Here is a 15,779-nt window from a genome sequence, read left to right as displayed (position 1 = left end):
AAGGCAAATTTTTATTTATGTAACAAGTTAGAATCAATATTTGACAAATATACCATCTCACCTATGAAGTAAACTGGCCAGCATTTCCACTTTTTCTAGACTATTATATTTGGCAGTTTCAGCTATTTCACATAAGTACCGGATCCAGACTGCGTGCGGCGCCACGAATGGAGGACGAGGTTCTAATTTGGCACCTGAAATGTAATATTATTGTTGTATTACACAGAAAATAAACCTTAATTTAGTTATTAAAATTATTTACAAATAATAAAAACATTTACTTAAGCATTTACAATACGAATATCAATCAAAATCTATTTTCATTAGTACTTCTAAGCAGAACTACCTCTCACTGCCTAGCAGTTTACATAAGCCATTTTTTTTCTACGTATTTAACTATAGCGAACCTTCATATGCTGCCAAAGGGCTTATCTCGTCATTTTGCTTCGAGAACAATCCCATTTTTCTATCCACCGTGCATTGCCACGCTGCGAAAATTTCTTGTAAGAGTCGAAGTTCGAGATCAGGTCGCGAAGTGTTCAGCCACTGCCAGCATTCTACTGCTGATGTCACTGCGTCTTCTGTGAATATGTCTATTTGGGACCATGCTGTAAATAAAAACAATATGTTAAATTAACTAAAGACATTCTAAAGTTTCATTATATTTATTTTCATCCAATTTTTGATTTTGGTTGGATAAAATGGGCCAAAATAAAAAAAGCCAGTTCATATTAAATTCAATGGTATTTGTCATTTTATTCAAGTCCTTTATGATGCAGCGGGTAATACGATATAGAGACGTCCGCTGACACACCAAACTGATGTTTTAATTCAGCTGCCTGTATCTACATACAAGCACTGACAACTGGCAGCAACTGGATAGGGATATTATAAAGAAATTTATTATATCGAAATAAGTTATGGTTTGTTACTGTAGTATAATTATTTGCGCCATTATATTTCTGATGAAGACCACACTTACCAATGTTCTGCAACAACACTTTTTTAGTGGTGGAATATGGCCCTCTCGTGCAGTAGTAGCGTAGGACTCATGTCAGCGGCGACATTAGTAGCGATGCGCGGCGGCAGCGCCGCGCATCACTACCCATTTATTCCTTCACTTAACTACATAAACAATTAATCAAGTAAATGAATGAATGGTTAGTGCACATTCACTCACTCACCAATACTATGCAGCAGCGCCCTGGCCGTGGGCGTCATGCCGGCGGCGACGGGGCGCGCGTGCACGAGCAGCGCGGCGCAACGCCAAAGCGCGGCACGGTGCGCGGTCTCGCTGCCGGCGGAGCACGCGTCACGCAGCGCTGCGTGGAGGCGCGCGCCCACACGCCACACCGCCGCCTCGCCACCGCCCTCTGCTTGTACTGCACCGGCTACCTGTGAATTAAGTAAAAGGTGATATTATGTGTGTTCTCTGATTCATTTAAGGCCGTCGTGATGCAGGGGAAACCACAACGAACCCACAACCGTCTCGTTACAGCCACACGATTGTAAGACGTCCTACCTCTCCCGCGTACCGGCTCCGCTGCGACACCACGGCCAGCAAGGCTGCAGAGTCCTGCGTGACGCAGGGCGGGCGCTTGTCGAGGGCGGCGCGGGGCAGGGGCGCCGACATACGGTTGAGGCCGGCCGCGCCTAGTAGAGCGCCGGTGGCAAGGGCTAGGCCGCAGTGGTGCCAGAGTGTTGAGTTAGGAACCTTTAAATTAAGTTTATCTTTAATTTATATTTTTTAGTTTCACGCTGTACCCCGCACATAGCAAGGAAATCAACAAATTGAATAAAAAGTTTTTTTCATAATTTTTTTTTAATCAAATATATTTTTAATTTTCATAAATATCTTTTGGAAGAGAATTAGCTAAAAAGATCGGAACGTGCAAAAGCCAATCTTCCGATAATATTTGAAATTAAAAAAGTGAGTTACTCAAGATTTTTAAATATTTAATAAATTGCTCTAAAAATACAATATTATTTTATACCTGATTAAGATATTCCTGTAAATGAGATCTAGTCGACTGGGATGCCCACTTCATTGCCTCTTGGACGATACCGTGACATCTATCCGCAAAATCTTTTACTATTCCCTGTAATAAAATAAAATTTTCTTAATAAATACAAATAAAAAAATCAATAGTCGATAAAACTCGTTTAATATCTATGTCATCACCTCGCGTCCCTCCAAAGTGTCCTGTAGTTGTAAAGTAAAATCAGTTCCAGGCACTTTAAGTAATGGCGTCTCTTGATTTGCATCCAACTCTAAACTGAAACTGAGGACTTGGAGGATGTCTAACATAGACCATAGTACCTAAAATAAAATTATATTTTAGATATAGTAAAATGAGATGCAATATATCATTATAGATATGGTTTATTATTACCTAATTATCACATTATTCAAATCATTTATTTACAATAAATTTCAGCCTATTCTATTTTCTCTTTTAACGAATGCTAAAAATTAAATAAATACAGCCAAATTTTTTTCACCATTTATTAAACTCAAAATATATATACATGTGAAAAACTGTTACTATTTCAAATAACCACTCATAAACATAATTCATTCCCGTAAGTGAACGTTACGACGACACAAGTTTCAAATTTAGTTAAAATATATAAAACTTTTACGTACTCGACAGTTCCACAGCAAATGTGGGAATCTATCTACGAGGCCAGCGAGCCACTTATCGGCGACCCTTCTTATTTGTTTATGTATATGATTAAAATTGACTAGAAGAAATTGTGCATGACCCTCCAATTCCCTTTCACGAGATTCATCTTTGATCTTTTCTGACATAACGTCTAGGAACTTCTGGAATACTTTGTCCCCAACACTGGGGAATAAAACATGGTTTTAAATAAAACTCATTAACCTGCTAAAAATTCGGAAAATTTCCGTTAATTATAACACTTAGCTTAATAGCAGTAGTCCGTCGTCACGGGTAGACTATTACTACTTTAAAATGTTTAAAAAGTAATCAAAATTATAATATATTTATGAGACATTCTTTTTAAATATGATATATGCTACATTTTTCTTTCGGTCATTCAGTGTAAATGTAAATAAAAAGGGGAATATATACTCGTATTGTAAACTACATACAATATAATTAATTAGTAGATTTGTATTCTTAAAAAACAAGTACAGATAACTTAGTTTCATTATACATGTTTAAATATAATGTTAATTTAATACTTACCTAGACACACATTGCCACATACCACTCTTATCTTTTTGCAATGCTGTATCACTTAAATATTCTATTATTGGCTGTAGACTCGGTTCTGGTGAATTGCATACTCTAAAACATAATATTAAAATAGAAAAAATATTCTATTCTATGTTTCAAACATGTTGCAATAATAATATCATAAGTATCTATCAAAAATAACTTTAACGTTAATTGACGTAAAAACAATATAACAAATAATTTAAATATATAAATTTGATAAATATGATTGCCAGTCTAAAAAGAAAATTTTCTTTTAAATCTCACCTCAAAGTCTCCAACCAGTAAACACTTAGCAAATACATACAGGGTGCGAACGTTAATTTATTGACTATTACTGTAATATCAGGCTGATGGTCCAAAAGGTTTAAGATTTGAGTTTTAAGCTCCTGCAACTCATTCATAGATACTGAATCGTTCCTTACAGCGGATGTATAGTGATATTCTCTCATCTCAGAACGGAGAGACGTTTGGGATACCAAATAAGGAGACTTTACAGCTATCTCCTTTACTCCCGCATACCATTCCTGTGGCCATAATCCTAGAGAAATCCAATTTAAATTATTTGATTAAATTGAAAACTATTTTCACACTTTTACTAAAACTTTGAAAGCAAACACCTGTATAATTATTTTTTTTTTAAAACATAATAAGGCAACTTCAAATCCAGCACACAAATAACTGTACACTCTTTTAAGACAAAACACAATCGAAATCTATGTCAGCATTAAAATTTACTTTTAAAATATCACATTTCAATATACGTTCAAAGCGAAAACAAACAACTCGTACACCATTCCTACTGAAAAACTATTCTATAATAACGCACTCTACAACGGATATAACGGAATACACTGAAAAATGAAACCAAGGCTACACTTTAAAGAAGTAATATTTACAATAAATGTATGTATTTTTGTATTGTTATAGACAAATTCGTGGCAAAGCTTTGATATACTGACGTATATTACAAATATTATGACACTATTATAATTTACGACACAATTTCGTCAATATTAATTACACGTGTCAGTCTGATGGGCGTATATAGAGATATATTTTCTGGGAGGGAGGGGGTTGAGGGAGTCTTGGATCTACCTGAGCGACCCCCCCCCCCCATTCTTCTTTCGGTCATGGTCAGTCCATATGTGTCATATAAGAACTATAGCTTTGTTTATTTCATCAGGTAAATAGGGTTTTAATGTAATTAATATTACCAAATTGATAATTTTCATAATATACATCACCATATCAAAACACAAATTCCATACAATAAAACCAAACAACATTACATCTAAGTACATATCTAAAAGCAACTTTACTCACGCTTTCGCATGGCTACGCGTGGCCATAGAAGAAGAGACAATAGAATGTTTAAATACAACTATTAATAGCACAGTTCATGTGAGAAATCAGAATAGAAGTGACATATTTTAGAGACAATACACGTTGACAAACAGATAAAAAAAGTTTTTTGACGTAACTATTTAATTAATAAAGTTTTTTTTTAAATTATTTTATATCTCAGTCAATATGGTGTGGATTGGATAATAAATGATTAAGTTATGTTACTAAAGTTTAAGTTATACCTCAAAATAACATCTACATTTTGTATGCATATAGTAAATTGTATAATATAAAAAATATTAATGATTTTAAAAAACGACTGTTTTAAAACTTAAAACATGTAACAGTAGTTTATAGTGTATTATCTCTATAAATAATTTCTTTATCGAGCATTTCAAATTGTGGGTACATTTAAGAGTAGAAAGTAGAAGTTAGACATAAAATATAATATGAATGTATATATAAATACATATTTACCTGATTCAGCAGCAGTGAAGCCCATTACAACGCAGTACAACCAGAAATCTTTGAAGAGTTTGTGGAGCCTTGGCTTTGGATTCTTTATTGGAGGCAACCTTTTGACTAGTACCTGTGAGAGAAAGATTAATTTGAAATATGTAGACATACATAATATATTAATTATAGTATTTTTTTTTAAATTTGCGTAATATAGTGATAAGGCATAATGTTCTACGTTTTATTAAATACGGAAACCCATTATCACATTTTGTTTTATTAAGTACCGAAACATATTGTTAAAAGACGCACTCACCGCAATGACCGGTATCAGAACACCCAGGTTCCCCGCGCTGCCGGATGCCTTAAGCACGGGCGCGGGCGAGCGGTCGGTGGCGCGCTCGCCGCCCAGACCCAGCTGCACGAACAGTTCCAGGAGGCGGGTGAGCAGCTCGTGGCGAGCCATAGTGCCGCGCACGTTGGCCGCTATGTTAGCAAGTGCGTTTAACACTGCGCCAGATACGTGGCTGGAATGTTAAGGATAGGATCATTATGGTATTTTTACAAGTTCACGCAATTCTCGCATGTTGCAGGGTAGGCAGAGGGAATATAGAACTTAGAAGCACCGCCCAATTATTAAAACGTTCCGTGTTGTGTGATAGAACTCAACGCCAAACTGTTCTTATCGTATTCTTTTTACCAGAATCCTAGTGTTTTATAACATTACGCAAATAGCAGGGTAGACAGGGGGAACTTGGGAACCTAGTGTTAACCAACTCCGTTCCCATTTAGACACTTCCGTTCTCCTCTTCCCACTCAATTTTAGAGGCATTGTGTGGCTCAACGCTGCGTCTCTCGTCAGGCCTCGAGGGTTTTGACGAACCACGACACGCATCAAAAAACACGACGATTGTTCTCAGATGAATCCTACGTATTTCCATTTCCCCATTTTATCAGACACTACAGCGTTAAGTTCCACCACTCCAAAAACTACATTTTTCTAAACTCACCGATACTGTTTCCTATCGTCAGTGTGCTGGTACGACGCGCTCGCCGCCTCCACCGTTATAACGGTGAACATTCTCATTATTTCGTCATGAGCTGGACCTTCTGGACTAGCGAGTGCCATACATCCAAGTTGGTCTACTATTAACGTGTCTAAGGATGAAGGAGCTCGACATAACCTGGAAAAAAGAAATGTTTATTTAGCAAGTGATTTATAAGTTAATTAGATATTGGTGAGGCGCGGTTAGAATAGGAAAATCTTAATGTAAACATGAACGTTGGAACTTCGATCCAATTCCACGGTAAGTTTATAAATTTATTTTTATTTCCCACCATGTGACATTACATGTATCCAAGCCCAAGGTGAACAAAAAGTGGAAAAACAGATGTTTTTTAACTAGGCTCTTTCTGGCTTAATGTGTAATTAACTATGTATTTTAAATAACAAAATAAAATTAAATATAAACTGTTAAACAGTAATAGTGACAAAATTCTTCTCTTCTCAATATTTAATTAGAAATATTTTTAAATTTAGTGCTAAGAAGAAAAATAAAAATACAACCTTTGTTGGAAGAATTGTAGTATAGTGTCTGTGGTCTTTGGTGTATCTTTCAAAGCAACGGCGACGTGCCCCAACATAATCACTATGTTCATACTTATCAATGATGATTCACTGAAACCCAACAGAAAACATACTAAAATATATTTTCTATTACTAGACTATTGTGAGCTTATTTTATAAGTTTATAATTACTAAATAAATATTAAAATAATAATAAAGAATGTTCTTTTGCTTCGCAGCAATGATTAATATTTCAAATATAAAATTTTCAGAAACAATGAAACACGTCAAAATACATTGAAATTATCTATCTACTTGGAATTAAAACTTCCGACTTTAAGTTGCCGAATAAACTCAAACAAGAAAAAATCTATTGGAATAAAATTTCTATCTATTCTGCGATTACGTCTATAAATAATAACGTCTATAAATTCCGTACCTGTCACTAGTTTCAGCTGTGAACAGCCTATTACTAACGGAACCAACTAATGCAGGCACACAAAATGGGTCCACAGTTAAAGCCGCCTCCAGAGCCACACACAAGTTTTCTATGGCGGCATCTCGAAGCTTCTCGAATGGTGTAGATTTTACCGGAACACCCGTTTCTGTTAATGTCTGATGTTCTTTCCCTTGTCCTGCTATATGACAACACATTTATATCATTATTATAAAAAAAATGGCTCTTCAAAAGTGGACATTGATAACGCTAGGTTTCGTCTGCCCACTTTACTTATTCATCATTTAAAAAACAAATTTTACAGAAAGTTGTGATTATTCAGTGAGAGGGCTGTTATTAATCTACCCGACAATTCATGGATCGCAAAAAAAAAAAGTGGAAATTCTCACATATGGAGCTTCTTACGTCCCTGGGCCCTGTGCTATAACCCAAAAAGCCCTAAAGTCTATATTTTCCTAAAATTTCAATTAGGAAGCCTTACCATTTCCTTTGACGTGGTCTTTGCCGCTCTTTTCCAATTCAAGTTTGTGCAGCTTGAATAATATAGGTGAAGGTGTCACGAGAAAATCGCGTAGACAATATATTGAAGTATTTGCTATCGTTGGAAATTTGGTTGCTAGTTTGCCAAGACCCTGTAAGAATATAATTTTATTATTCATTTGAATAATAAAAGAAAACTCGAATAATAAGAAATTTTGTGTTATTTATAAGTTTTGTAGTTTAGGTTAAAGTAAATAAAAACTATAGTTTGGTTTAAAAGAAAATATTAAATTCACCATAAAGAAACATTTTAAAAACCGTGCTTATCGACATATATTAATAGTATCAATTCCTTTATAGCTTTCCTCATTTGATTAATAAATATTACTTTTGTCTGTGATGATGTGAGAAGTCTATCAACTATATTTAATATCAATTGATATTCTAATACCTAGGTTCACATTTCATATTTTTAATATATCAGGTACTTCTAAAGTCTACAATTACATATAAGAAAACAATAAATATTACCTCTAAACAAACCATAAGTAAAGGCATATGTGCTAAAATCAACTTATGATTATGATTCGAATTTATTTTCTCCGTCAACCTCCCACAAAGAGAATCGGCACCTAAAAAAACATCGTGATTACATTTTTATACATTCATACATTTTTTTTTTCATGCAAAAAAATATATTTTTTTTAAAAACGAGTTAGTTTAGTTTAGTTTATAATATGTAATTTACATAATTTCTAAATTATTTAGTATATTCTATATCACATAAGTATAGCACAATATTATTAAGGGAAATAGGGCTTATTTACGAAAATGTTAGTCAAAAGGTAACTCTCACACCTTACATTTGAATACCTATTAGAATTGTTAGAGCGTTTATAAGAGCTTGCACAGTAAAGTCTTCGTCCACTGTAAAACCATATTATGTTATATATAACAATAAATATATAAATAATTATGATATAGAATATTAGAAAATATTTTAACATTTTTTTCTGTAAAATATATAAAACAAATATTAAACGGATTATAATATTAAGATAGACAAGAATTGTAATATTAAAAATAAATAAAAATAAAATGAAAATACATATACTATTTAAAAATTATAATAATATAAGAACAATAAATTATCATTAAAATATAAGTATTACTTTGAAAAAATCAAGATTTTATTTACCTGTTTCATCGCCAATGGCCCATACAAGCAAATCGACGCAGGCAGAATTCGCCATAACATTCACTTTAAACTTATTTACTGTAGCAAAATTGCTTTCCCTGTCTTCCTTTTCTGAAGCATCATGATGTCGACTCTGCAGCTCTGTTTGTCCACTCAAAAACAGACATTTTACGAATTCCTGTCAATTTTATTTTAGTAAAATTAGTTTTATTGCAACATATTAGGTATATATTTAGATAACATTTACTATTGATTAAATGTTTCGAATAGCATGTCAGAAGTAATTGACTGTCTGGATCTGGGTGTCTGTTTCACTTTAACGCAAAAACGACTATACAGATTGGGATAAAACTTTATAGTAATGTAACTTATACATCAGAATAACACATAGGCACCAAATTATGTTTTTTTTGCATAATCTGGCTATTATATGCATAAGTTTTAATAATAAGTTTTAGCGGGCGGAGTCGCGTTTAAACCGTTAGTAAATATTTAAGTAAAAGAAAATTACGTTTTTCGTTTCTCAATTGCCTCTGACATTGCAACATTGTTTGTTCAAACTTCTAATTTACATTGCTAATATTATAACTGCACTAAAATTATTACAAAGCTATATAAAAAACGATGGCAGCATCATTAAGACGATAACGAATAGCGTTACGCTACATGTTTAATGAAGTAGAACATGTTACAAATTAGTACTAACTACTAAGTTATTTATACGTACATACATACATACATGCGTTTAGAAGAGGAGCCACTGAAGAACTTATGGATTTAGAATTTTATATTAGAGCATACTTTTTATAATAATATATATATTATATATTATACAACAACAAGGAATATTCATAAAAAAAATATTTTTTTCTTTAAGGTTATTAGCACAAAACATATTTATTTGAAAAGGAACAATAAGCCAAAAAAACACATTTAAAAGAGGTAACAGAACATAAAATACCAAATACATAAATACATACATGATACAGGTTGTCATTACCTGTACGAGATATGTCTCCTCAAGTTGTTGGTACAATAAAGTAAAATATACTAAATTAAATTATTAATATATAAACAAACGAAAGTGATAACAAATAAAATATAAAAGTATACACCTAATTAGAAATAAAAGAGAAGAATAGAAAGAAAGAGAAGAAAAATATATTAAAAGTACAAAGACAGATAAAAAAATATATAAAAAAACAGCTTTTTATACCTTGCATGCATTACATAGAATTTTATACGTAAAATATAAAGCTACAAGGATTAATATCATTATTAGTAGTTCGAATAAAATATTAATTTACATAAGTCATTTTCTAGTAATTAAAACTTATACTACTCGAATTGAACATAATAGCAACTTACTTGCACATCTTTTGTGAAGGGTCCTGGTAAATCTTTTTGATGTTGTAATATATCTCTTAGGAGAGTTACCATCACTAAATTCAGAGTTTCAGAAAATGATTTGTAAGGGAAAACCTGAAAGTTGACATAATATTATTTAAAATATAAAATTAAAACAATAGTTTTATTAAGTTAAAAAAAAAAGTTCAGTGTCACTCTGTATCTCCCATGTAGCAAGGTAGATCTGAGCCTAGTGTTAAGACACTCCGGTTCCCACTTTCTGTCGAATTCTGGAGGTGTTGCGTGTTGAATGGTAGAAGTCCACGCCTAGCTTTGTCTCGACACAAGAGCGAAAAAACGAAAATATTAAATATTTCATTTCCTCGAGTGGGAATCGAACCTACAACCGTCACGTTTACTGTCACCCGCTTGTGCCCCTGCGTCACGAACAGCCTCAAATAATTTGATATAATGAAATTTACCTGTATTTGACCAGAGGCAAAAATATCCTCGACCTCTTCATCTAAAAACGCTAACAGATCTTTGGTCAACAGTTTTTTGGCCAACGACAGTATGGATTGTAAGTACGTGACGTAGAATTGTACATTTATCCTCTTCTCTGGCGACTCCGAAAACCTCATATACGGAAACTGGTTGAAACTCGACCCAAACTTATGGAAGAAATACGTCGTCGGATCGTATGGGACGGAGCTGTAACTTTGCAAGGAGCCACGCTTTAGAGTACCACCGACACTATCTACCGTATCACTACCATTTTCTACTATATTTTCTATATTAGGATTGAGGTTTCCCGATAGAGACCTTGGTATTATTGGCCGGAATTGATTAAATTTTCTCTTTTTGTCCAAAGTTGAATACTCGAAGCTGGGCTCGGGTTCCTTAGATTTGACTGGACTGCTTGGCTGAGGGAAGAGCCGGCATAATAGTGGAGGTTCAACGGTCGCATATCGTCCCATAGACCGAGCCAGACCTATGAGAATTGGCACTGTGCTTTTGCATAAGTGAAGTTTGGATACGTTATTATAATCTTTGCTTTCATGACAATTTATTATGGTTTTTGTGAGATTTGACATAAGTTCTATTTGTGCTGTGACGATCTCCTCTCGCAAAGCTGGTTGCTTTGATGCCACATCGGAGAGTAATGTATTGAGACAGAAGCTAAATTTTTCCGACATGGGGATACCTGAAATTCAATAGTCTCATTAATAATTAGATTTACGCTATACTAGTAATAACTTAGGTGTATGACGATAAAGTAGTTTTTAAATTGAAAAAAAAAAACCAAATGAACACAATTGTTTCTGAAGTGGCAAGAAATAAATTACATAATAATTATATTGTATTGTTTTGTCAAGGTCTGAATTGTCCTCTTTAAAAATAAATTACACACATGAAGTTCTCATAGTTGTTGTTTATCATTTTTTTAATTAAGCCATTGCTCATGAGATTGCTATATTGCAACATTGTAACTGTATTAATATACATTTTTTTTTTAAATATTATGCTTTCCTTAGTGTTGAGTAAGATTTTTTTATCCAATCATAAAAAAAATTAGATGGAGAGCCAAAATAGAAATAGAATAATATTCTAAGTCCATTTTGGCATTTTAGAAAATTGTAGTATTTGTCAAGCAAATTTAAAAAGGCAGTTAAAACTTTGGCATTGCATTTCGTGTTTTGCGCCATAAACATTTTTAAAAGTAGTACTAACCTCTATAATTATAAAACCCAAACTAATATTTATCACGTTTAACTGCGCATGTAATCATCGTTTTTAATGCAATGAGTTAAAAATAAGCAAAAACTCATGAAGGAGATGACACTGAAAGAAAATTGTTGACTTCCTCCCCCAGTTTTTTGCTATGTTTTAGATGATTTATCTAATAATTAGCCATATAGTATATATAGCAAGCGCCAAAACAATTTGATTTATATGTGTATAAATCAACATCTTGCTTGTGAATATTTCTTGTAATTAAAAAAAAATAATAAAAATGTTCAAAATTCTTTGTGTGACAATTGTGGCTTTAATGTTTATTGGGAATGTAAGTAAACTATACACTTATTTACATATTTGAAATAAAGATTAAAAAAAAAATAAGTATTTTATATATTTTTAACAAAAACTACCTTCTTTTACTACTATGGAAGTATCATATAATCAGTATTTCTGTTTAAGAGTCAGAATAACAAACAAATTAATCAATTCTTTAACTTTATTTCAGACCATTCAAAGCCCAGCTCCACAAGGAGGTAAGAATTAGTTTTGTTTACATTTTTGCAAAACATATAAGTTACATATTTGTATATTTGTATATATGTTGTATATTTTTCAAGTGTCAGAAATATTATTTTTATATAAATTAATGTTTATACTTTACTAGTATTCATATTTTCATCCTTGAAATTAAACAAATTTTTATTTAAAAAAAAATTATAAGGAAACTAATTTGCCTTGGAATACTACTATTTTAAAAAGCCACTTTTAAATTTTACTTAATAATTTATCTTGTTTTTAAAAAAATATTAAAATTTAAGTAAATTGAAGTCAGCAAATATTATTAATTTATATTATATGAAAAAAAAAATATTTAATTATTTTTTATACTTTTTAGGAGGTGGCGGCGCTGATGGTGGATTCGGTGGTATGTTAACATACATTATAAATGCTTAGTAACTAATATAAAAACAATAATAAATATTGTTTCTAATTATTCAAAAATGTTCACTAATACAATATCTGCTTTTATTATCAGTACAACTAGGATTTAGTTTCTCAGGTTTGTATTTTAAAGTACCAAAAGAGAATTTAACTAGTAAAATAAAAAATGTATCAGTTACAAGCAATTCAAACGCAGCTTTGTCCTCTTATTACTTATTGTTATCTTACAACAAAATCATACATAAAGAACAGCGTTGAGTTTCGCTACTCAACACGCCATGCCTCCAGAATTCGGCGGAAAGTAGAAAACGATGTGTCTTAGCCACTAGGTTCCCTCTGCCTACCCTGCTATTTGCGGGATACAGCGTGAAGCTGATTTATTTTATTTACATAAAGAATATAAGTATAGGTTAGGTATATTATTCTAAAGTTTGATCTGAATCCGTTTACTATTTTTTGCATGGAAGTAGAACATACATTTTTTTATCCTCAATAATAAACCTTCTCATTTATAAGATTAGTACGAAATAGATTGTCACCTAAATTTTTTTATGTTTCTCTAATTTTAGGAGGATTCCAAGCTGGAGGAGGTGCGGGGGGTGGAGGTATTCATTTATTTTTATAATAATGATAACTAAAGAAAAATATATATATATGATGTTTAACTTTTAAAGTAAAAATTGTAAAAGCCAGATATTTATTTTCCATATTATTTTCTATAATTCATCATTCACATTTTCAGACAAAAACGTGATATTTAACTTATTTTAAGAACAGCCTGAGGCTTTTTAAATTTATTTTTTTCAGCTGGTGGTGGTGATGGGGAAGCAGGAGCAAATGGTGAGTTAATTTTTATTAATAACTAGACATTTTATATTTATTTTGCTGTCAGACTCACTTTTAAGGTTTAAAATATAACAAATCAAATATAATAAGTGTTAAATTATATATTAAAATTTCAGAGACTATTGTTGAGACAATTTCACACCAACCCCCAAAAAATTCAATATCTTAAAAAAACAGAAACTGGAAAAGAGTGTCACAAATTTTCTTTGATCACCCCTACAATGCAGTAAAACATGTGAACCTGTTGTTATATTTGTATTATTATAGTACAGTCAATGAGCAGTGTTTGCTTTGAAGTTAGGTTTTTGAATTCTTGCAAATGATGTATTCACTTAGGAATAAAATAATCAAAAATAAAAAAACTAAGCTAGCTAGCTAACTTTAAGCAGACAAGTAGTAAACCATACTGTAAATACATTTTGTTTTATAAACACAGGAAGTGCTGGATTTGGCTTTGGTGCCAATGCAGGGGCAGGAGCAGGAGGTGGTTCATAGAAACAAAAATGTTTGTTATTCTTTATGTACTATATTTCTTTAAAATAAAGAAATAGGAAGATTTATTATAGACATTTAATGAATGCTATGTAAGATAAGCTAACAATTGATAATGATGTAGATGTTCACTTTCAAACAAATGGTGTGCCACTTGTTTGAAAGTTAACATCTTTGTTTGTTTGAAATGTAAAATAACTTTAGCAACAGTTAAAAAAATATTATGTAATAATTGAAGAAAAAAGTATTTTGTAGAAAAACATACATAAAAGTTTACTACAGTATTATATATTAATATAAAAATATTGTTTCAGATCAAAAATCAAAAGAAAATGGTGTTACATTATTAGAAGCTTGTATTAGTTAAATAAATAGCTTAAACTTATTTTGTGTCTTATTTTTTAAAGTATATTCACAAATATAAAACAATATATATATATTTTATTATTGAAAGTAAATGTTGTGGATTGTATTCTCACTAGGGGAAGTATATTATTTTCATTTTCTTGCTTCTGTAACAGTCAAAAAGTGCAGCATTGTGTTCTAACACTAAATACACAACAGCTCAATAATTGGGAGAAAAATGGGGAACAGTGTTTTACCACTAGGTTCCCTCTGGCTCCCTTGCTATAGCATAAAGCTAAAAATATTTATATACTCACGATCATTATTCTTGGTCTTGTACACTGGCTCTTCAAACTGTGCATTTGTTAGACATTTTAAAACTTTTAAAAAATATGGTAGAAGTTTATCTTGGTGTTGGAGACCACTTTGTAAGAAGTATATGCCTAATGCAATGCTTGCTTCTTGACTTCGAGGATTCACCACAAATGAAGTGCTGGCTTGCGGACACAGCATAAATAATGTATTCACCTAGAATTGTATTATGTAATATAATTTTTACCTATTCTACTATTACAGAATAAAATATCAAGCTAAAAAAAATATAAAAGCCAAAAGATACAAACAAAAGAGGATTCCTTTTAAAATTTAGTCATATAAACCTTATAAGCCTTTTTTCATCTACTATAAAGACAAAGTAATTTGCAACAAAAATAACCCATGTGTATAGTGGACAAAAAAAATAGAAAAATGTCCTAGATTTCATTATTTATTAAGTGATTTTTCATACATAAAAGTAAATGGTACATAATCAATAGATACTCAATCAATAGATCAGGAAATTAAACAAAGTCTTTTAAAAAAATATATATATATTTTAGTTCTACAAACATATTTTGTGTGTAATATGAAATGGAGAGTGGAAGAAAAAGTGACCCTGAACATTAGGGCAACGATAACAGGGCTTATGTCATTTTGATGAGGTCATATTCATATTCAATAAACTCGGAAGATAGAATTATTTATATTTAATTTAGGAACAGAAAGTGTACAATTAAGGCCAATTTAGGAGGTCGACATATTTCGCAATGCCAACAAATAATAAACAAGATTACAATCAATGTTTTTTAACTTACTTTTTCCCATGGTGTAGGATTTATGCAAGACAGACATCTTGCTAAGTGCTGGACTGTCTGCTTGAAAAATTCGTTTTCGTCCATTCTGCTTATTTTCTTTCGAAATAAAACATTTTCTAATTAAGAAATAAGCAAAACATTCGATCGACCGATCACCATTCACAATCTGTCTTGACACTTACTT

At 31.9% G+C, this 15,779-nt stretch overlaps 1 protein-coding gene and 1 long non-coding RNA gene across 7 annotated transcripts in view; one reads left to right on the top strand and one right to left on the bottom strand.

The window, feature by feature from the left end:
* Pi4KIIIalpha (phosphatidylinositol 4-kinase III alpha) overlaps nucleotides 1-15,779 on the bottom strand; it is a 25,368-nt gene extending 9,589 nt beyond the window's left edge. For 2 of the 6 annotated variants that reach the window (XM_085203626.1, XM_085203642.1), the window contains exons 1-22: nucleotides 15,596-15,779; nucleotides 14,780-14,990; nucleotides 10,580-11,301; nucleotides 10,119-10,232; nucleotides 8,751-8,928; nucleotides 8,084-8,184; nucleotides 7,554-7,704; nucleotides 7,055-7,253; nucleotides 6,616-6,726; nucleotides 6,059-6,232; nucleotides 5,365-5,575; nucleotides 5,070-5,181; nucleotides 4,572-4,583; nucleotides 3,513-3,786; nucleotides 3,216-3,317; nucleotides 2,648-2,849; nucleotides 2,183-2,320; nucleotides 1,995-2,099; nucleotides 1,523-1,714; nucleotides 1,185-1,395; nucleotides 408-608; nucleotides 62-194 (exon numbers count right to left, since the gene is read on the bottom strand). In XM_085203626.1, coding sequence (XP_085059752.1) covers nucleotides 62-194; nucleotides 408-608; nucleotides 1,185-1,395; nucleotides 1,523-1,714; nucleotides 1,995-2,099; nucleotides 2,183-2,320; nucleotides 2,648-2,849; nucleotides 3,216-3,317; nucleotides 3,513-3,786; nucleotides 4,572-4,583; nucleotides 5,070-5,181; nucleotides 5,365-5,575; nucleotides 6,059-6,232; nucleotides 6,616-6,726; nucleotides 7,055-7,253; nucleotides 7,554-7,704; nucleotides 8,084-8,184; nucleotides 8,751-8,928; nucleotides 10,119-10,232; nucleotides 10,580-11,301; nucleotides 14,780-14,990; nucleotides 15,596-15,679 — 3,938 coding nt within the window. In that variant the 5' untranslated portion in view covers nucleotides 15,680-15,779. The remainder of the gene's footprint in view (nucleotides 1-61; nucleotides 195-407; nucleotides 609-1,184; nucleotides 1,396-1,522; nucleotides 1,715-1,994; nucleotides 2,100-2,182; nucleotides 2,321-2,647; nucleotides 2,850-3,215; nucleotides 3,318-3,512; nucleotides 3,787-4,571; nucleotides 4,584-5,069; nucleotides 5,182-5,364; nucleotides 5,576-6,058; nucleotides 6,233-6,615; nucleotides 6,727-7,054; nucleotides 7,254-7,553; nucleotides 7,705-8,083; nucleotides 8,185-8,750; nucleotides 8,929-10,118; nucleotides 10,233-10,579; nucleotides 11,302-14,779; nucleotides 14,991-15,595) is intronic. The other 4 variants (XM_085203667.1, XM_085203634.1, XM_085203651.1 and 1 more) reach the window with 4 other exon arrangements.
* On the top strand, nucleotides 12,055-14,502 carry LOC146540627 (uncharacterized). Its single transcript, XR_014879124.1, has 7 exons — nucleotides 12,055-12,162; nucleotides 12,343-12,370; nucleotides 12,733-12,762; nucleotides 13,349-13,384; nucleotides 13,587-13,619; nucleotides 14,062-14,130; nucleotides 14,432-14,502. It is a non-coding gene; the product is annotated as an uncharacterized LOC146540627 (long non-coding RNA).

The sequence above is a fragment of the Heliconius melpomene genome, chromosome 2 (assembly GCF_056956725.1).
Source record: "Heliconius melpomene rosina isolate 202511_hmr_F chromosome 2, ASM5695672v1, whole genome shotgun sequence".
Lineage (NCBI taxonomy): Eukaryota > Metazoa > Arthropoda > Insecta > Lepidoptera > Nymphalidae > Heliconius > Heliconius melpomene.
The sequence above is the reverse complement of the archived record's forward strand: the minus strand, read 5'-3'. Positions and strand labels throughout refer to the sequence as shown.